Source organism: Ruditapes philippinarum, unplaced genomic scaffold, assembly GCF_026571515.1.
Source record: "Ruditapes philippinarum isolate M1 unplaced genomic scaffold, ASM2657151v2 ctg4145_1_1_1_1, whole genome shotgun sequence".
Taxonomy (NCBI): Eukaryota; Metazoa; Mollusca; class Bivalvia; order Venerida; family Veneridae; genus Ruditapes; species Ruditapes philippinarum.
The window spans coordinates 55,495-71,391 of record NW_026866344.1 but is presented as its reverse complement, the minus strand read 5'-3'; the positions used below and the strand labels follow the sequence as shown (position 1 = coordinate 71,391).

The 15,897-nt window shown below is 30.0% G+C and overlaps 1 protein-coding gene across 2 annotated transcripts; it reads right to left on the bottom strand.

The window, feature by feature from the left end:
- Positions 1 to 1,657: 1,657 nt before the first annotated feature.
- Positions 1,658 to 15,897, bottom strand: LOC132732217 (myophilin-like). Of its 2 annotated transcripts, none has more exons than XM_060718607.1 (5): positions 15,785 to 15,897; positions 11,128 to 11,355; positions 3,333 to 3,448; positions 2,880 to 3,084; positions 1,658 to 2,562 (listed from the first exon to the last, which is right to left on the bottom strand). In XM_060718607.1, exons 2-5 carry the CDS (start codon positions 11,146 to 11,148, stop codon positions 2,374 to 2,376), a joined length of 531 nt encoding a protein of 176 aa, XP_060574590.1. In that variant the 5' UTR covers positions 11,149 to 11,355; positions 15,785 to 15,897; the 3' UTR covers positions 1,658 to 2,373. The 2 variants fall into 2 exon arrangements, with proteins under 2 accessions (XP_060574590.1, XP_060574592.1); XM_060718609.1 differs by lacking the exon at positions 15,785 to 15,897 and adding an exon at positions 11,952 to 11,978.

The following is a 15,897-nucleotide window of genomic DNA, read 5'->3' as shown; positions in this document are numbered from 1 at the left end:
TGCTTAGCCAGCTGAGTATAACAGCAGAGTATTTTTTACACTATATTTAGGAATGCCCCGCTAGATTGCCTAGCCAGCTGAGCATACCAGCAGATCATTTTGTACACTATATTTACGAATGCCCCGCTTGATTGCTTAGCCAGCTGAGCATACCAGGAGAGCACTTTTTGCACTATATTTTGGAATGCTCCGCTAGATTGCTTAGCCAGCTGAGCATACCAGCAGAGCATTTTTTTATGCTATATTTTGGAATGCCCCGCTAGATTGCCTAGCCAGCTGAGCATACCAGCAGAGCATTTTTACACTATATTTAGGAATGGCCTGCTAGATTGCTTAGCCAGCTGAGCATACCAGCAAAGCATTTCTACACTTTATTTTGGAATGCTTACCTAGCTGAGCATAACAGCAGATCATTGATTTCCCTATATAAATCGTAATGCCTTTTTGCTTAGCTCACTGTTAACTGCTAACTTCTCACATACGTCAATGCAACACAATCATAATTATGTACATAACTAGATATTCTGGAAGGTTGAAATCTGAAAGCTGATAGTTAAGTTAAATGTTTGTATCAAATAAGTAGTAAAATGTTAACATCTGATTGTTGTAACTTTGCAAACACTGTTTCTTTTAGCAGAAATTCAATTTGTTTTAAAATTGGAATAATTGAATCACGTAAGAACATAGTTCGTGTCTAGCCACTTAATGAAAAAAAAAATATTATTATTAATTATGAGAATTTTTGTATCACATGTGCAGATCCATATTATATGTGTAATTTATTGTATATTGCTGTATTTATATTCATGAAAGATTCTGTATTTATTTGACAAAGTTTTTGTTCCCGCGTTAACGTCACGTTCTGTTTAGCGTATAGTTAAACGGACGTTGCGTCATTTGTCATTTGTTATTTTATAAACGTCAATTTTTTCTGAAGAAGACTAAACGTCGAAAGCTTAAGAAAAGCGTTTGTTTTTATTGAACTGATTATATAGCCACTTAATGCACATACATCTCTTTTGTCTGTAACTTCTTTTTCAGCAACATTCCAAGTCAAAACTTCATACCTATTTTGAAGGTCTAAATACTTGTGTTGAATATTTGCCAAATTTTAATGCATACTTGTAACAGCTCCAGATTTTCAAATTTTTGCTGAGTCATTCGAATAAAAAACGCCATATTTTTTACCTTTCGAGAAGCAAATGAAATTTTACGTACAATTATGCGTTTAATACTGTGAATGTTTCAAGTTTTCATTTATTTTCTATTTAACTGATCAATGCAAAAGTGTATCAGTTTTCATCTGAATTATTAAGTATTGGTCAAATATTTTTACTTTGAATTTGTACATCGAATTTTAATTTGGAACAATAGTGACCATAACTAACTTTTTTAAGAAGCACCAAAAGAAATATTACACTATTTTTTATTCAAATTGGGACATGAATTAAATTCATGCCTTAAATATACTAAATATACTTCTTTAATTTTAGCATTGGATACATTAAACATGAAGATTCTTTAATTCATACTGTAAATTCATAATTTTAAAATGTATCTGTTTTCCTTTAGATGGTTAAAACATAATTTAAGATAATTCTCCACAAGCACTGATTGGTCAGTTGGTACAATCTTATACAAAACAAATCAAAAAAAGTATATTTTTTCACTTTATTGAATATAAATATGCATTATATGATTATGTATATAAGTAATATAAAATAAAACAAAAACAAAACAACTACATACATGTATATAATGTCAATGATTCGATAAACAGAAAACATCAATCACGTCCAATATGAACCTTATTATTGTCCATACTACAAAACTATAGTCGTATTTTAAAAGATATGTTTGCTTATAAGAGTGTTATTTCAAAAGACATAATTGTTAACGAAAACACTATAATAAATCGTCTTCTATGCAATCAATTTGGATGGTACGGCGTCTAAAATAGAATTAATTATAAAATATTCTTATAAAAAGTGTTAGGTTTTTACTAAATTGGTGTAAAAAATCTAATTATTTACCACATATTCACCCATGTTAGTCATGTATATCTTCTTTCAAATTAAACAATTCATATCAATGAGATAGGCAGTGATATAGTTGATACATAAAAAAGCAGCAATTTTATTAGGCCATTTTCCATTGAACACACTGTTTCTCTGTTGATAACAGATAACATAATGAGATTTTGAAATTTATCATTGTTTACTTATTTTGAATAACAAAAGAACTAAATAAAATCATAGAGATAAATGACATTTACAAACTTCTCTAAACAGCAATACAAATAATAATTGCAACTAACTGTTTAAGAAATAATGGTTGTTTATTTTAGAAATTTATATCCGAAAGCTCTTGCAACTAGTCGTTGATCCCTCTTTGTTTGCCCATGTTCATACCGGCCTGACTAGCACCTTGGTTTGAGCCATACTGCATCGTATTTACCATAAATTTAGCTTCTGCAAGTTGTTCTGGAGTGAAATCAAAGACTTGTGCATCTGACATCTTTGGGCCTAAGACTGGGCCGTCGTAATCGTCTTTCGTCTGGGTCTGAAAATACAATAATGTATATTATTTACCTTTGATTTCAAATACTTTGCAGTTTAAAGTTTCTAAGCAAAAGAAATTATTTGAAATAAAAACACGTTTGCAAAGTTAAATTTTCCTCATTTTCATTTTTTTCCAAAGGGAAATCTAAACATTTTGCTAAAAAACCTGATGTGTTACATCTTACACTGAAATGTGCTTAAATAAGGAACAAACTTTAGCATAGAATTCTCCAAGAATTGGATAGGTGCAGATTTGTTTGACCCCGGCCAATTAGCGATGATAATGTTTAAGCTATAAATGAAACATATATCACTTACAATTCGTCCAAGTGCATGAATACAAAGTGTTACAGCAGGAATGTTCTTTTTCTCCCATAAATCTACAGTTTGGAAACATTCTCTCACGGGAACACCGTAGTTCAGGATAGCTTTGTTAAACCGCTCAATGTTTTGCATCAAGGCAAATCCTCCACCTTTCTTGTCAATCTTCTTTATACATCCTGGATCAAGTTTATTCATCAAGCTGAAGAATAGCATATATAAATATAAATGAAATGAATATTCAGGACAAACTACTAGAGCCTAAATTTGAGTTGCCAGTAAAAAGAATGTTAAGCGTTCCATATATTGCACCAAAAATTGTTTGCTGCAAGAAAGCAAGATTATATTGTAATACACATTGCACTGTCGGTTTAGGAATATGCACTTTAATTCATCGCATTGGTACTAAGCACTGATTACACTAGTATTTATTGAAAATAGCAAACCTACTTGCAGAGGGTGATACCATCTTTAATTTGATCAGGGTACTCCTTAGATCTGTCTAATTTCTCTCCAGTAATCTTTTCAATCCATTCCATTGCTTGCTCTTCCATCTCAGGGTCACGCTAAAACAACATCAACAATTTGTAAATGTATGCAAACGTGTGCCGAATTTCTTTAATTTTCAAGAGTTAGCTGTTGAGTTTAATGCAAAAACATCATGGGTAAAAATGTTTGGTTTAAAAAATATCAAGTTTTAACAAGTGTTTAGATTAATAAATATATTCGAAATCTAATATTCCTTTGCACCATACCATAACATAACTACAACGTTGGTTTGAATGTCGGGGGCGAGAGTTTTATTTTCAAAAACTGCAGGTGCAAAGAGAAATTTGAGCTTGATTAAAATGAAATTTCATGGAGAAATTTTGAATATGATATAAACATTAAACATAATTTTTGATTTGTTTCTTCCACATAAAGTATAGATTTTGATAAGAACATTTCTTTTCATCTGAAAAACATGCAGGTTGGCTATACTTATTGGCAATAACCAACAGTTTCATTGTTCATATGCGTTGAATTAACATAGAACCATTTCTTATAGTGCAAAGGGCCTTATTATGTCGTCATTTCTATAAGAAACGCAATTAATAATTAATATAAGCATTGAAAATAGAATAAATATCTGCAATGAAAATATCTGATACAATTTCTCTATCAAATTAGACTGTACATATTAAAATATATCCTGTTGAACAAACTGAACAGACTGTAACTTAAACAAATGAATAATGAAAGAACTGTTACAGCATAAACAGTCGTAAGATCTTTGATAAGATAAGCCTGAAATTGAATTGGGAAACTATATCTTTTTATACATATTGTCGAGTTTTTTATGTATGTTTTATATGTATTTGTGCTTCGTTGTAGAAAAGATTTGGACGATTAACAAAACTGTTGTTCCAGCCTCTCTATCGGTGTGGTGCTGCCAAGTTTTTCTCATAAAATTCACGAAATTCATCTATTTTTAGAACTCTTAAATTCAAGACTGCATTTAATTATAAAGTGCTTTTTATATTACAAAATTAAAATGCTGATTATACAATGCATCCTCTTCGGCAGTAGCGCTAGTTGTTAGCTAATCTGTGTTCATTATTTTTTTAGCAGAACGAAGTTTGAACACTTGGAACTTATTGAATATAAGACAAATGAAGGTTTGCTAGTTCTTCCCCTCTTTTTTTTTTTGAAGAACAATACATCATTATTCTCTGCCACATGTTTTTATTTATAGATTTAATAAATGAAACAATTATTCGATTGAAATAGTTCATTATGTTATTTTTGTATTCTTTTTTGCTAAAACAGTAAATTCAGATTAAATATATTCTTTTATTATTAGAGAATGTTTGCAACAAATTTTACAAATGATTATCATTTATATGACTGAATGTTGGTATAACGAGTTACTTCAAATAATATTTTTAAATTTCAATCTTCACTATAAGCCAAAATGATATTTAAATGATTGTAATATGTACGTTTTACGTTAAATCATTACGAACCTATGAAGTACATTTAGAAATTTAATACTTTTTACGGCTTTTCTTGCAACTCGATACTGTGAATTGGATTATCAAAATAATATATCAGATGGTTTGTGAAACAGCTGCAATTGGAACAGAATACCGAATATAATGGTCGATTTATTTACCTAAAATTAATTGAAAATTCCACAATCAATTGCCAATTTGGAACAGATATACTCTTCCAAAATATGTAATGAGGGTTTCCAAAGCAATGACTAACAGATTCTTGTCAGAATGAGAGAGGCTACCTGCTAATCAGACCATAAAGTTAATGTTTCTTTGATCAAGTTGCATTAAATAATCTAGTACAAATAAAATTACAATTTAAAAATCATGAGAGAAATTCCTAGAAAGAATATAAATACAAAAAAACATGTAATAATTAAAAGACTCTCTGTCTTTACAGTTCATTGAAGACTCTAAGTCTATGCTAACTGCAAAATGTTTAGTCTAGACATTTATAATGTTTGCTTATGTCTCTGGTAATGTTTTCTAAAATATGATCCTGGAGCAAACTTAATGCGAGATAGAATGAATGGATAGTATATTTGTAACTATCATATTATGCCTGATATATAATCGAGAGAAAACACCTGTATGTACATCAACAGAACTTCTGCCAGATTACACACCTACTCTTTATATCCCATTAATTAGCAAAGGAAATCTTTATTTCTATCAGTTATCAATCATCGTTGCCAAATCTCATTACCTTTATTTGTTAAGGTTTATTTAATAATATGTAAAATGTATAATGCAAATTATGAGAAAATAATTCCTTTAACCACTATTTACTTAAATTAGTTTATATTTGAAAACATGTACCCGATCTATTATGTTTGATATAAATAGATTTTGGACAATGTATTTTCTAAAAAGTAACTTAGGAGCTATTTTGTGTAAAAGGATCAATACATAATTTATACTTGCACTAAACTAGCTAGATCGCAATCATATACTTGTTTTTGCCCTACATTATGACACATATGAAACACTGTATCATTTTGCAGGGTTTTGTACTCTATCCTAATAAATAATTCTGATAAAAACCGAAAGTTTATCATTCTGACTGACGAAAACAATATTAGCTAGCCCACATTAACTGATAAACGCAGAATATTTATTGCTACATACATATAACTATTTATCCCTCTAAATAAACATATACTTTTTTCTATGAATAATCATTATTATAAACTTTATCCTTGATATCGATATACATTTATTTTATTAATTACATAAATAAGATTTACTCACTTAGGTTGGATTGTATTGTAAATAATATTTCTTGACGAATTGTCTTTATTTCAATGAGGGGCATCGGGATAAAAAATGCACGAAAATTTTATTCATTTAGATAAATAGCAAAACACATGAAGCAATTATAGCCATTATGCCCAGCGATTATGTTTTGTTACATAAACAACACACCCAAAATTCCAGAAACAGTTTGTAAATGGCACTGCTGCCAAGCTCTCTTTGAAAACATATATGTTATATATCTTTGAATCACTAGCGTCGGTAATTACTTTATAATAATTAGAAAGTTATAATGCTTAGCCTTTCCAGCTTCTCCTTAGACAGGTTTTCCACATATGTAACGTTAAAGAATTTCTTCCTGTGAACTTGATATAAAGAAAACACAAGATTAGAACAAATTTTGTACCATTCTTTCCAGCTATTCATGAGCAACAGAAATTAATTTTGAAAAATAAAAATTGTTAAAATATACAGAATTTTAGAGTCATACCCACTTTTCCTCACTGTATTAGGTGATAATTTACGCCAAATGTTGTCACAATGCATTATTGATATTAACTGGAACAGTATTACTGTTACATTAGATAATTGATCCTTAATTGAACAATTGGAAAATAGAGAAAAAATCAATCCCTAAAGAAAGCTCATTAGATAATTGATCCTTAATTGAACAATTGGAAAATAGAGAAAAAATCAATCCCTAAAGAAAGCTCAAAACGGCAAAATTGAACATGTTACAGGCTCAGTTTGATTGGCAAATTTCCGTCCACGCCCCCTAGCACCGGCTTAAGCAGAATTCAACATTTAAACATGAACTCTGTTTTAGAATACAAAACAATTAACCAGCTGTATCACTAGCACTTTATTAGACTATTTCATAATCCAATATTTGCATACTGGTATCTAGAATCATTTTGATATATATGATATCAGCGTCTCAATTATTCATCATGGTCAATCACAATATTTGCTAACTATTTTAAATATATACTTAGGGGTAGGGGGTGTGAATGGTACCTTGCAGTATTTTCAATGTTTCTCTATGGTTAATATTACTAGCTATTTGAGTCTGAAATTCTCTTATGAACTTTAACAATATATGCATTGTATGTTTTTTTGTTTTATGTTTATTTTTCCATGGCAATTATTCTTTGGAACTCTCACGAAATTACATCAATTACCAGACTTGTAGAATAAACACAGGTCTGCACTTAAAATTTCTAAAATATTCACACGCCTTTTCCTTCAGGAATGTACAATGCCTCATCGTGAAAACTCAATGCATTTCGGTTAACATTTTTATAATTTGATACCAGTTCTGGTAAATTACCATGTTGCTATTATACTTATTGATTATATGTTAAAATCATATCTAAGTTTGGATATTTGTCATGTCATAAGTAGTTAAATCTATCATGCTAACTTATTAAAAGTGATATTAGGACGAATGTTTTAAAAGAAGAAACGAATTAAATTGTGTCCACTAATCAAAGTACTTTCAATATACCATTTCTTCGGTGGTTAGTATATGAAAGTAATCATGCAATTTTACTATTTTTACTGCAATGACTTTATCAGAAAGAAAACAATCATGCAATTTAATGTGTTCCTTACTGCAATGACAAATTTATCAGCTTTAGTTGATATAAAATTCAAAGGCAGATCATGAATATTTCTTGTAAAGTTATCCTTTTTAAAATATCATTCTTTAAATTCCTATCACTTGTCCTAAAAGAATCTTCATGCTTCCTCAATCTTTGTGAACATGCAGAAAATAATTTTCTCCGACTAAATTTAAATTTGAGTATCAGAGGGTGTACCGTTCAGTTGTTGCAATTGCCAAGGTCTTATTCCGTTATATCTTTGAAGCACATCTAAAATGATGGTTTCAAGTTTGCACTTAAGAGATACTGTTTTTTTTGTGATTTATTTTGTGTATGTATCTTACATCAATTGTAATGTTTCAAACTAAGAAATATTACAAGCTGTACATTTTATAGTTTGTTCCAAAAGAAATTCTGACAAAATTGTCATTTAGCACAATAATCTTTATTTTCATATAAGGTTTTTGTCAAATCGCGTTTATATCAAACATATTATTATAGCATATTAATTGGCGCTTTGACAACTTCTTGTCAGCATAACCAGGACATTAATACCTTTGCGTACTCATATAATTTTGTGTTATGATCTGTGAGTTGTCATCATATTATTCCATTACCTGTATCATCATAAAGATTAGTGATAATCTACTTTACAATCAGTTAAATTAATACAATGTTATCTAAGTTATTTATTTATCAAGTATCATACCATAACTATAATCTTATAATAATTAGAGTTGGCTCAGTCAATCGTAAGCTGTTTTCTCTATCTTCTACTAGTTTACCAACAAGCAGAAGAAAGAAATTTTATAATACTGCACGTTTGTAACGTCGCTTTTCATTGGATAATCGTGACGTTTATATAGTTTTATATACACGGCTTCTGTCGATTCATTAAGAAATTTTACTTTTTTCTCTAAAAAATGATGCGTGCTGTATTATAAATTCGTAATAAAGATTGTTGACAGGATATTTGACCGTATATAAACGGCTGTTTGCAATATAACCCTCGCCTTGCGGCTCGGGTTATATTTACAAACAGCCGTTTATATAGGGCCATATAACCTGTCAACGATCTTTATAACTAATAATATAAACTGCGATTTTCCATACCGTACAGAAAGACATTTTAATGTCTACGTGCAAAATTAGTCTTGCTTAGTAATGGTAGTATAAAGAAGCAAACGAATTGTGAAAGGGGTATTTTTCTAAACGCTTGTTTATACAAAAACCTGACATACAAATTTGTAAGCCGTTATTAGTCTATGATTGCTCTAATATTTGGTTTTTATATTAATATGATGAAGAATGTTATCTAAATGATCATGCTTGTTTGATCTATATGTTTCATAGGGTGCCTCTAGATAGCCGCTCATGTTAGCTGATGTTAACATAAATTCCCAACGCGTCTACACCTGACAAACCTTGTGCCAGCGTATGTTATGGAGATACTATCGCGTATTGCTTCTACCAATAGTGCAAAATCAAAAATATACTTCTTTCCGTTTCCCACTCAAGATCTCTGAACATGACAAATACACATCTTACTTGCCATAATTGAAGTGTTCAATGTAATTGGTTAAAATTAAATTCTTAAACCAAAATTTGAATAAGAATTTCAGGAAAAAAATCAATAAACCAATAGATCCAAGAGGATGTACATTTTTTTATTTAATAGATACTTTTGACCTATTTCTTTTATATGTTTACATATATATTTGATTTGCTCATGTTTTTGTATATTATACAAACTAAGTATTATTGTAAATAAAATTGAATTGAATTCTATATGCAAGGTAATTGTAATAAACAAACAGTTTGGCCACGAACTATTTTCAACTCCCAATTTCATTATTATGTTTCAAATCAAATTTACAGGTTTTTGTCTGGATATTTCTATATGATATTTTTTTCAGCATAAGAAATCAATGTTAATTATTCGGGAAGTTAATACTATCATATTTCCATGCACTAACCAGATTATCTATAGATAATTTATAGCAATCTGAGTACATTAACTTAATTAGTGGAATATATAGAAATGATAACTGTACTATAATCACAATATTTTAGATAATACTATCAAAGAGGTCATGTTTGCTCCACTGCCAACGAGATATTAGCAGCAACCAAGAATTTATTGCATTAATAGTATTTGATTATAATCTAATCTAATCATTTGAGTCAGTCTCACTGGGACTCCCCTGCATACGGTAAAAAATTGTTAATTTCATTAACACACCCCTCTCCAAAATTGCATACAAATGTTAAACCTTAATAAAATTTTAAGTTAAGTTTTAGTTTTGAAAGTTTTTCGTTTAGAGAGCACACTGCTTTTCTTGTATTTAAATTAGGATTTTTTTATTGAATCCTTTAATGTATTACACTGTTTGCGTACCTTCAGGGGTATTCGTGGGTTGACTAACGCGTTAAACCTAGAATTTTCTTTTTATTAAATAAAGCTTCTCACATTAAAATATGTATTTGGTTTCCAAAATGTTCAATAGAAGTACAGAAAACACATTAACTTCTCTGATAGATACGCTGGCTTATGTATCAGCGGGGTGTTTCTTTTCAGTTTTTATCGCATCAGCAGGGTAATTCGTGTTCATAGTCTGTTCTACTAGAGATATTCCATCTGTTCAAGTAATTTCAACTTTTCGCTGGAGAGAATATTCGATGCCAAGATAATGTTTTGGAGGGAAATAGATTCAGGAAACATATTTCATGGTTATCCCAGGTTATGAGTATTTAAAATAAATGAGAATAAAGGTCAACAAAGCAAAGCAACGTTCACAGACAGTAGCCTCCAACACAATCCAGTAGGGCACCAAGAAGGCACCGAACTAAACATTGGGAGAAGACAATATGGCGGTGAAAGGAGGGGGAAAGAAAGTGCATATTTACATTGAATACTTCAGGTGCAATTATCACAGAGGTCAGATCTCAAATTATATGAATGGTGAGTTAGTGGCAATACATACATGCGTTCTGTATCAATCTAACTTTTTCACTGTATTAAAACATTGACATATAGTCACACTATTTAACAAACAAATAATGAAAAAAAAATGAAATGGTTATTATATGATAACTGTACATTAAAACATTTATTATTTATTTAAATTAAATGAATAGATGATAAATTTCATAAACAGCCTTACAATAGTTCAATTTAGAGCAGCAACTAACTAAGCAGTACCACTTCAATGCAGACATTTCATGTGAATGTTATATTGTCTGTTGATAAAAAATAAAGTTACTTTGCATAAATAATAATAACACGTATGGTAAACGTCAAAATGAAATTAATTTTGTGACATATAAAAATAAATGCTCATAAATCGTTACCTTTGCAGCAGTAGGTGGCATCCTGATATGTTTTGATATTATAACACAAAATAAAGCACTCTAGTACAAACACTATCGTCTGCAAATTCTCAACTGAAATGCGCGAGCGCTTTGAACGCGGATTAATTTTCCCTTCCTGATAGTTCGGGGGTGTACAGGTATGTTGTTTTATAAATATCTGGAGGAGAATTTATGGCATTAGTGCGTCATAAGTAGGTAACAACTGTCCTGAAATAAATACAACTTCTCATTTATTTTGAAACGTCAGAAGTTCAGATGTATTCAAGAGCTCTAATATATAACATTAAACATTAGTCATGGCTGTGAAAGGTCAAGAGGAAATAAACATTTTTTTCTATATTTGTGTTTCTGTCTGTTATAATCTACAAACTATTAATGAATATTTTTTGTGTTTTGTGAAACTCTTGTCAGGTTACGTGTAGATGTTTTTCGTTAAAATAGTCAAGAATGCGCAGATCAGATTTCAACACTTTTCTTTATTCACAATCATGGAATAATATCAATGTTATACAACAATGCGATTCTCTGAAATTAACAAATAAAACAAACTAAAAACTTATTGCGACGCATTCAAAATAAAATACAATAAATTGTCTAAGATAATAATGTTAATACAAATCATAAATATACGATATTACCTTTACAATTATATACTTAATTCTATGCAAATAATAATGTTTTTTTATATTCCGCAAATAATTCCGTTTATGATTTAATTCACGGCGAATATTGCAAAGTTCATCACCATATAAAAAAAGATTGAATTTACTATTGAAATTCATACATAATAAATAACTACTTACCGATTATGATCTACTTTCAAAAGTAACGGTTAATGACGTCACCGTTAAACAATTTAATGACGTCTTTTTACGGGAAACAAAATCAGACGTTACGTTTGGCGGAAAAAGTGAAGCTATCTTAAACTGAAAGAGTCAAACAATATCTTTAATAGTAAATACTATCGGAAAAATCAAACCATGAAAATTCTGTGGTTATAAATAAAATAAATTTACAATTAAAGAAATATAATTCTTACAGAACGTATTGCATTTGTATATGTTCTTCTATGAAAATGTCTGTGTCCATTGATTATATTACAAAAGAATTGAATAAATAAAAACAGTAAACGATAGCATAAGTGTCAAAAAAAACTTTCTTTAATTTTTCTTCTCTCGACATGGATATGTTTCTTTCATAATTGATGTTACACGAATTCGTTGTTTTTCAAAATTAACATTTAACTTTATTTTACATGGTGGCATATTTCTGCCACCAGATAACCATATAACTAACTAGTTAATTAAGAGGTTAACTAGTTACGTAACTAGTTAACCTCTTAATTAACTAGTTAGGTATCAGGTTAACTAGTTACGTAACTAGTTAACCTCTTAATTAACTAGTTAGTTATATGGTTAACTAGTTACGTAACTAGTTAACCTCTTAATTAACTAGTTAGGTATCAGGTTATCTGGTGGCAGAAATATGCCACCATACACTAGATCTATAAATATTTTTATTGCTACATTTGGTAAAATGGTATTTTCATTTTTGTTACAAAATGACATAATTTATGAGCCACGTCATGACAAAACCAACATAATGGGTTTGCGACCAGCATGGATCCAGACCAGCCTGCGCATCCGCGCAGTCTAATCAGGTTCCATGCTGTTCGCTATCAGTTTCTCTACTTGTTACAGGGTCTGTAAGCGAACAGCATGGATCCTGATCAGACTGCGCGGATGCGCAGGCTGGTCTGGATCCATGCTGGTCGCAAACGCACTATGTTGGTTTTGTCGTGACACGGCTCATATAACTATTTCTGAAATGAAAATTCACTTAAACTATACTAGTTAGTATACTGGTATAACATTTTGTTGCCATGTGTTACATTTGGCGTCTGTGCAATATTTATTTCTTTTAACGTTTTAAGATATTTGCTAGAAGCAAAGGTTCTGACATTCATCTGGGAAATTTACCACAAGCAGGCAATAAAGGTGTTACAATAATTTATTATTGCTATTTTATTGCTCATACACCGACCTTTTCTACGTTCTGAAATTAATCAAAATACCTGATATAATTATCAGTCTAGAACGCCAATTTTTCTGTAGAAGAAGGAAAACAATTTATTCATATTCATAAACATAGTATAAAGATATTACCCTAAGTTTCATGGAAGACTTGTAATTTTGTTACGTAGGAAAAAATGTAAGCACGCATTTTTAACAATCTTTTTTTCTTTCTTTTCTTTTTTTTGATAGGATAACACAAAAAGGCAATGTAAATGTTAAAAATGTATTGTAGCGCTTTCAAAACCATTGTTTTTTTTGTTTTTTTTTTTTCTTTTTCTTGTTTCTTTTGTTATCCAATAAATTTTGAAACCTTGTTATCAATTATCAAATATGTACGATGATTGATATATTATTGTCGTCTATTGCTTTTAAGCTGATGAAAACTTGCGACTGTGTTTCTGGTATTGCTTTCCTTTATCATAACAATCTAGAATGTTATCAAAGCTAGCATTTATGTTTAGTCTATGTAACAATGGGTGCTTTTAGAAGGCAAGAACTGTCAGTATTGAGAAAAACAAAGACTTAACCCGTTACTTGTCTATGTACATACATATCAGAACATTTTACATTGCTCTTAATGTTTAGTCATATAAAACTCTAAATGAAGTGCGTGTGTACTTTGTACATTTTGAAAATGAGACTAGCTTTTTGTCAGATTTACTTCCGATTTTGTTAACAAAGGAATTAGTAATCCAAGAACTTGGCACTTTCATCTTGAAAATTGATTTAATTATATTCTTACTTTAAATTGTTTTTAATGATTATGACATTTTACATAATATGTAATTTAAATTAAAGAAAATTCTGACCTAATAATTTTATTAAAGGGTCCCTGCAAATTTCAATTCTGATATTTATTTTTTGATCAGACTTACACCAAATTTTTACCCGTCATCTCAAATAGGCACAGTGGATTCACTTTAAGGTACACACTTATGATGATATGATGCTAAAGTTATCAAGCCAATCTGTACAGATGAACAGTTTCTTTTGCATGCTATCAATATGATATATGTTTATTTATTTTGATATAGATCTGGTAGGTCTTATTAGATTAATACAAACGAATAACGTTTTTATAAGCTATATCAAGTTATATCATATGGTACCTGCAGGTAGATAAAGTTACTGAATCTAATTAATACTAAAATCTATCAGTCATCTGCCAAACTGTATATATTGACTATCAAATTATTGCTTGTAACTATATTAACTTTATTTGTATAGCATTAAACGATATTCTGGTAATTGACCTACATTATTGGCATAAAAACTTGTATGGAATTTCACGGGCATTTTGGGGTTCAATCAATATAAAAAATATCCTCATTTCTATTTCATAAATTTTCAAAATAAAGTGATATGTTTTGCTTCGTCTTCTTTGGCATTTCAGTAATATAGCTTGGCTACCTACCATTCAAGTACAGTCCAATTATGAAACAACGGGAGATGTGGGGCGACGGGTTGCAAACAAGATTTCAACCAACGGAAAAGCTGTGCACGTAGTCTACTTTACAGCTTCTTTTGTAAATTTTACAAGAAACTCTTTCATCAGTAATTCATGTATTATGTTTACTGTTTATGTAATCGTAGACCAAACTTTGCAAGATGTAGTAATTTCTTCGTCCAAAATCCAATCTGAATAAGAATATTTAGGCTTGAGAATAAAAATTAATTTGTATATTTCTTTATATATCTGGAAGATTTCTGATCACCTGATTAACGCCTTTTTACATTACGAGTGTGTATTTAAACTTGCCTGTGTAAGTAGGTAACAACTGTCCTGAAATAAATACAACTTCTCATTTATTTTGAAACGTCAGAAGTTCAGATGATTCAAGAGCTCTAATATATTAAATAAAGCCTTAGTGGTAAAGAGGAAATAAACATTTTTTTATATTTGTGTTTCTGTCTGTTATAAACTACAAACAATTAATGAAAATTTTTGTGTTTTGTGAAACTCTTGTCAGGGTACGTGTAGATGCTTTCCGTTAAAATAGTCAATAATATGCAGATTAGATTTCAACACTTTTCTTTATTCAAAATCATGGAATAATAATAATGTTATACAACAATGCGATTCTCTGAAATTAACAAATAAAACAAACTAAATACTTATTGCGACGCATTTAAAATAAAATACAATAAATTGTCTAAAATAATAATGTTAAAACAAATCATAAATAAACGATATTACCTTTACAATTATAGACTTTAATCTATGCAAATAATAATGTTATTTGAGCCGCGTCACGACAAAACCAACATCCGCGCAGTCTGATCAGGATCCATGCTGTTCGCTTACAAACCCTATAACAAGTAGAGAAACTGATAGCGAACAGCATGGATCCTAATCAGACTGTGCGGATGCGAAGTCTGGTCTGGATTCATGCTGGTCGCAAACGCACTATGTTGGTTTTGTCATGACGCGGCTCATTTTTATATTCCCGCAAATAATTCCGTTTATGATTTAATTCACGGCGAATATTGCAAAGTTCATCATCATTTAAAAAAGATTGAATTTACTACTGAAATTCATACATAATAAATAACTAGCTTACCGATTTTGATCTACTTTCAATTGGAAAACACCAATAAACAATATATAAACAATTTTAAGCACTTCCGCCGAAGGCATAACAACATATCAAAGATAATAACATATCAAAGTTAC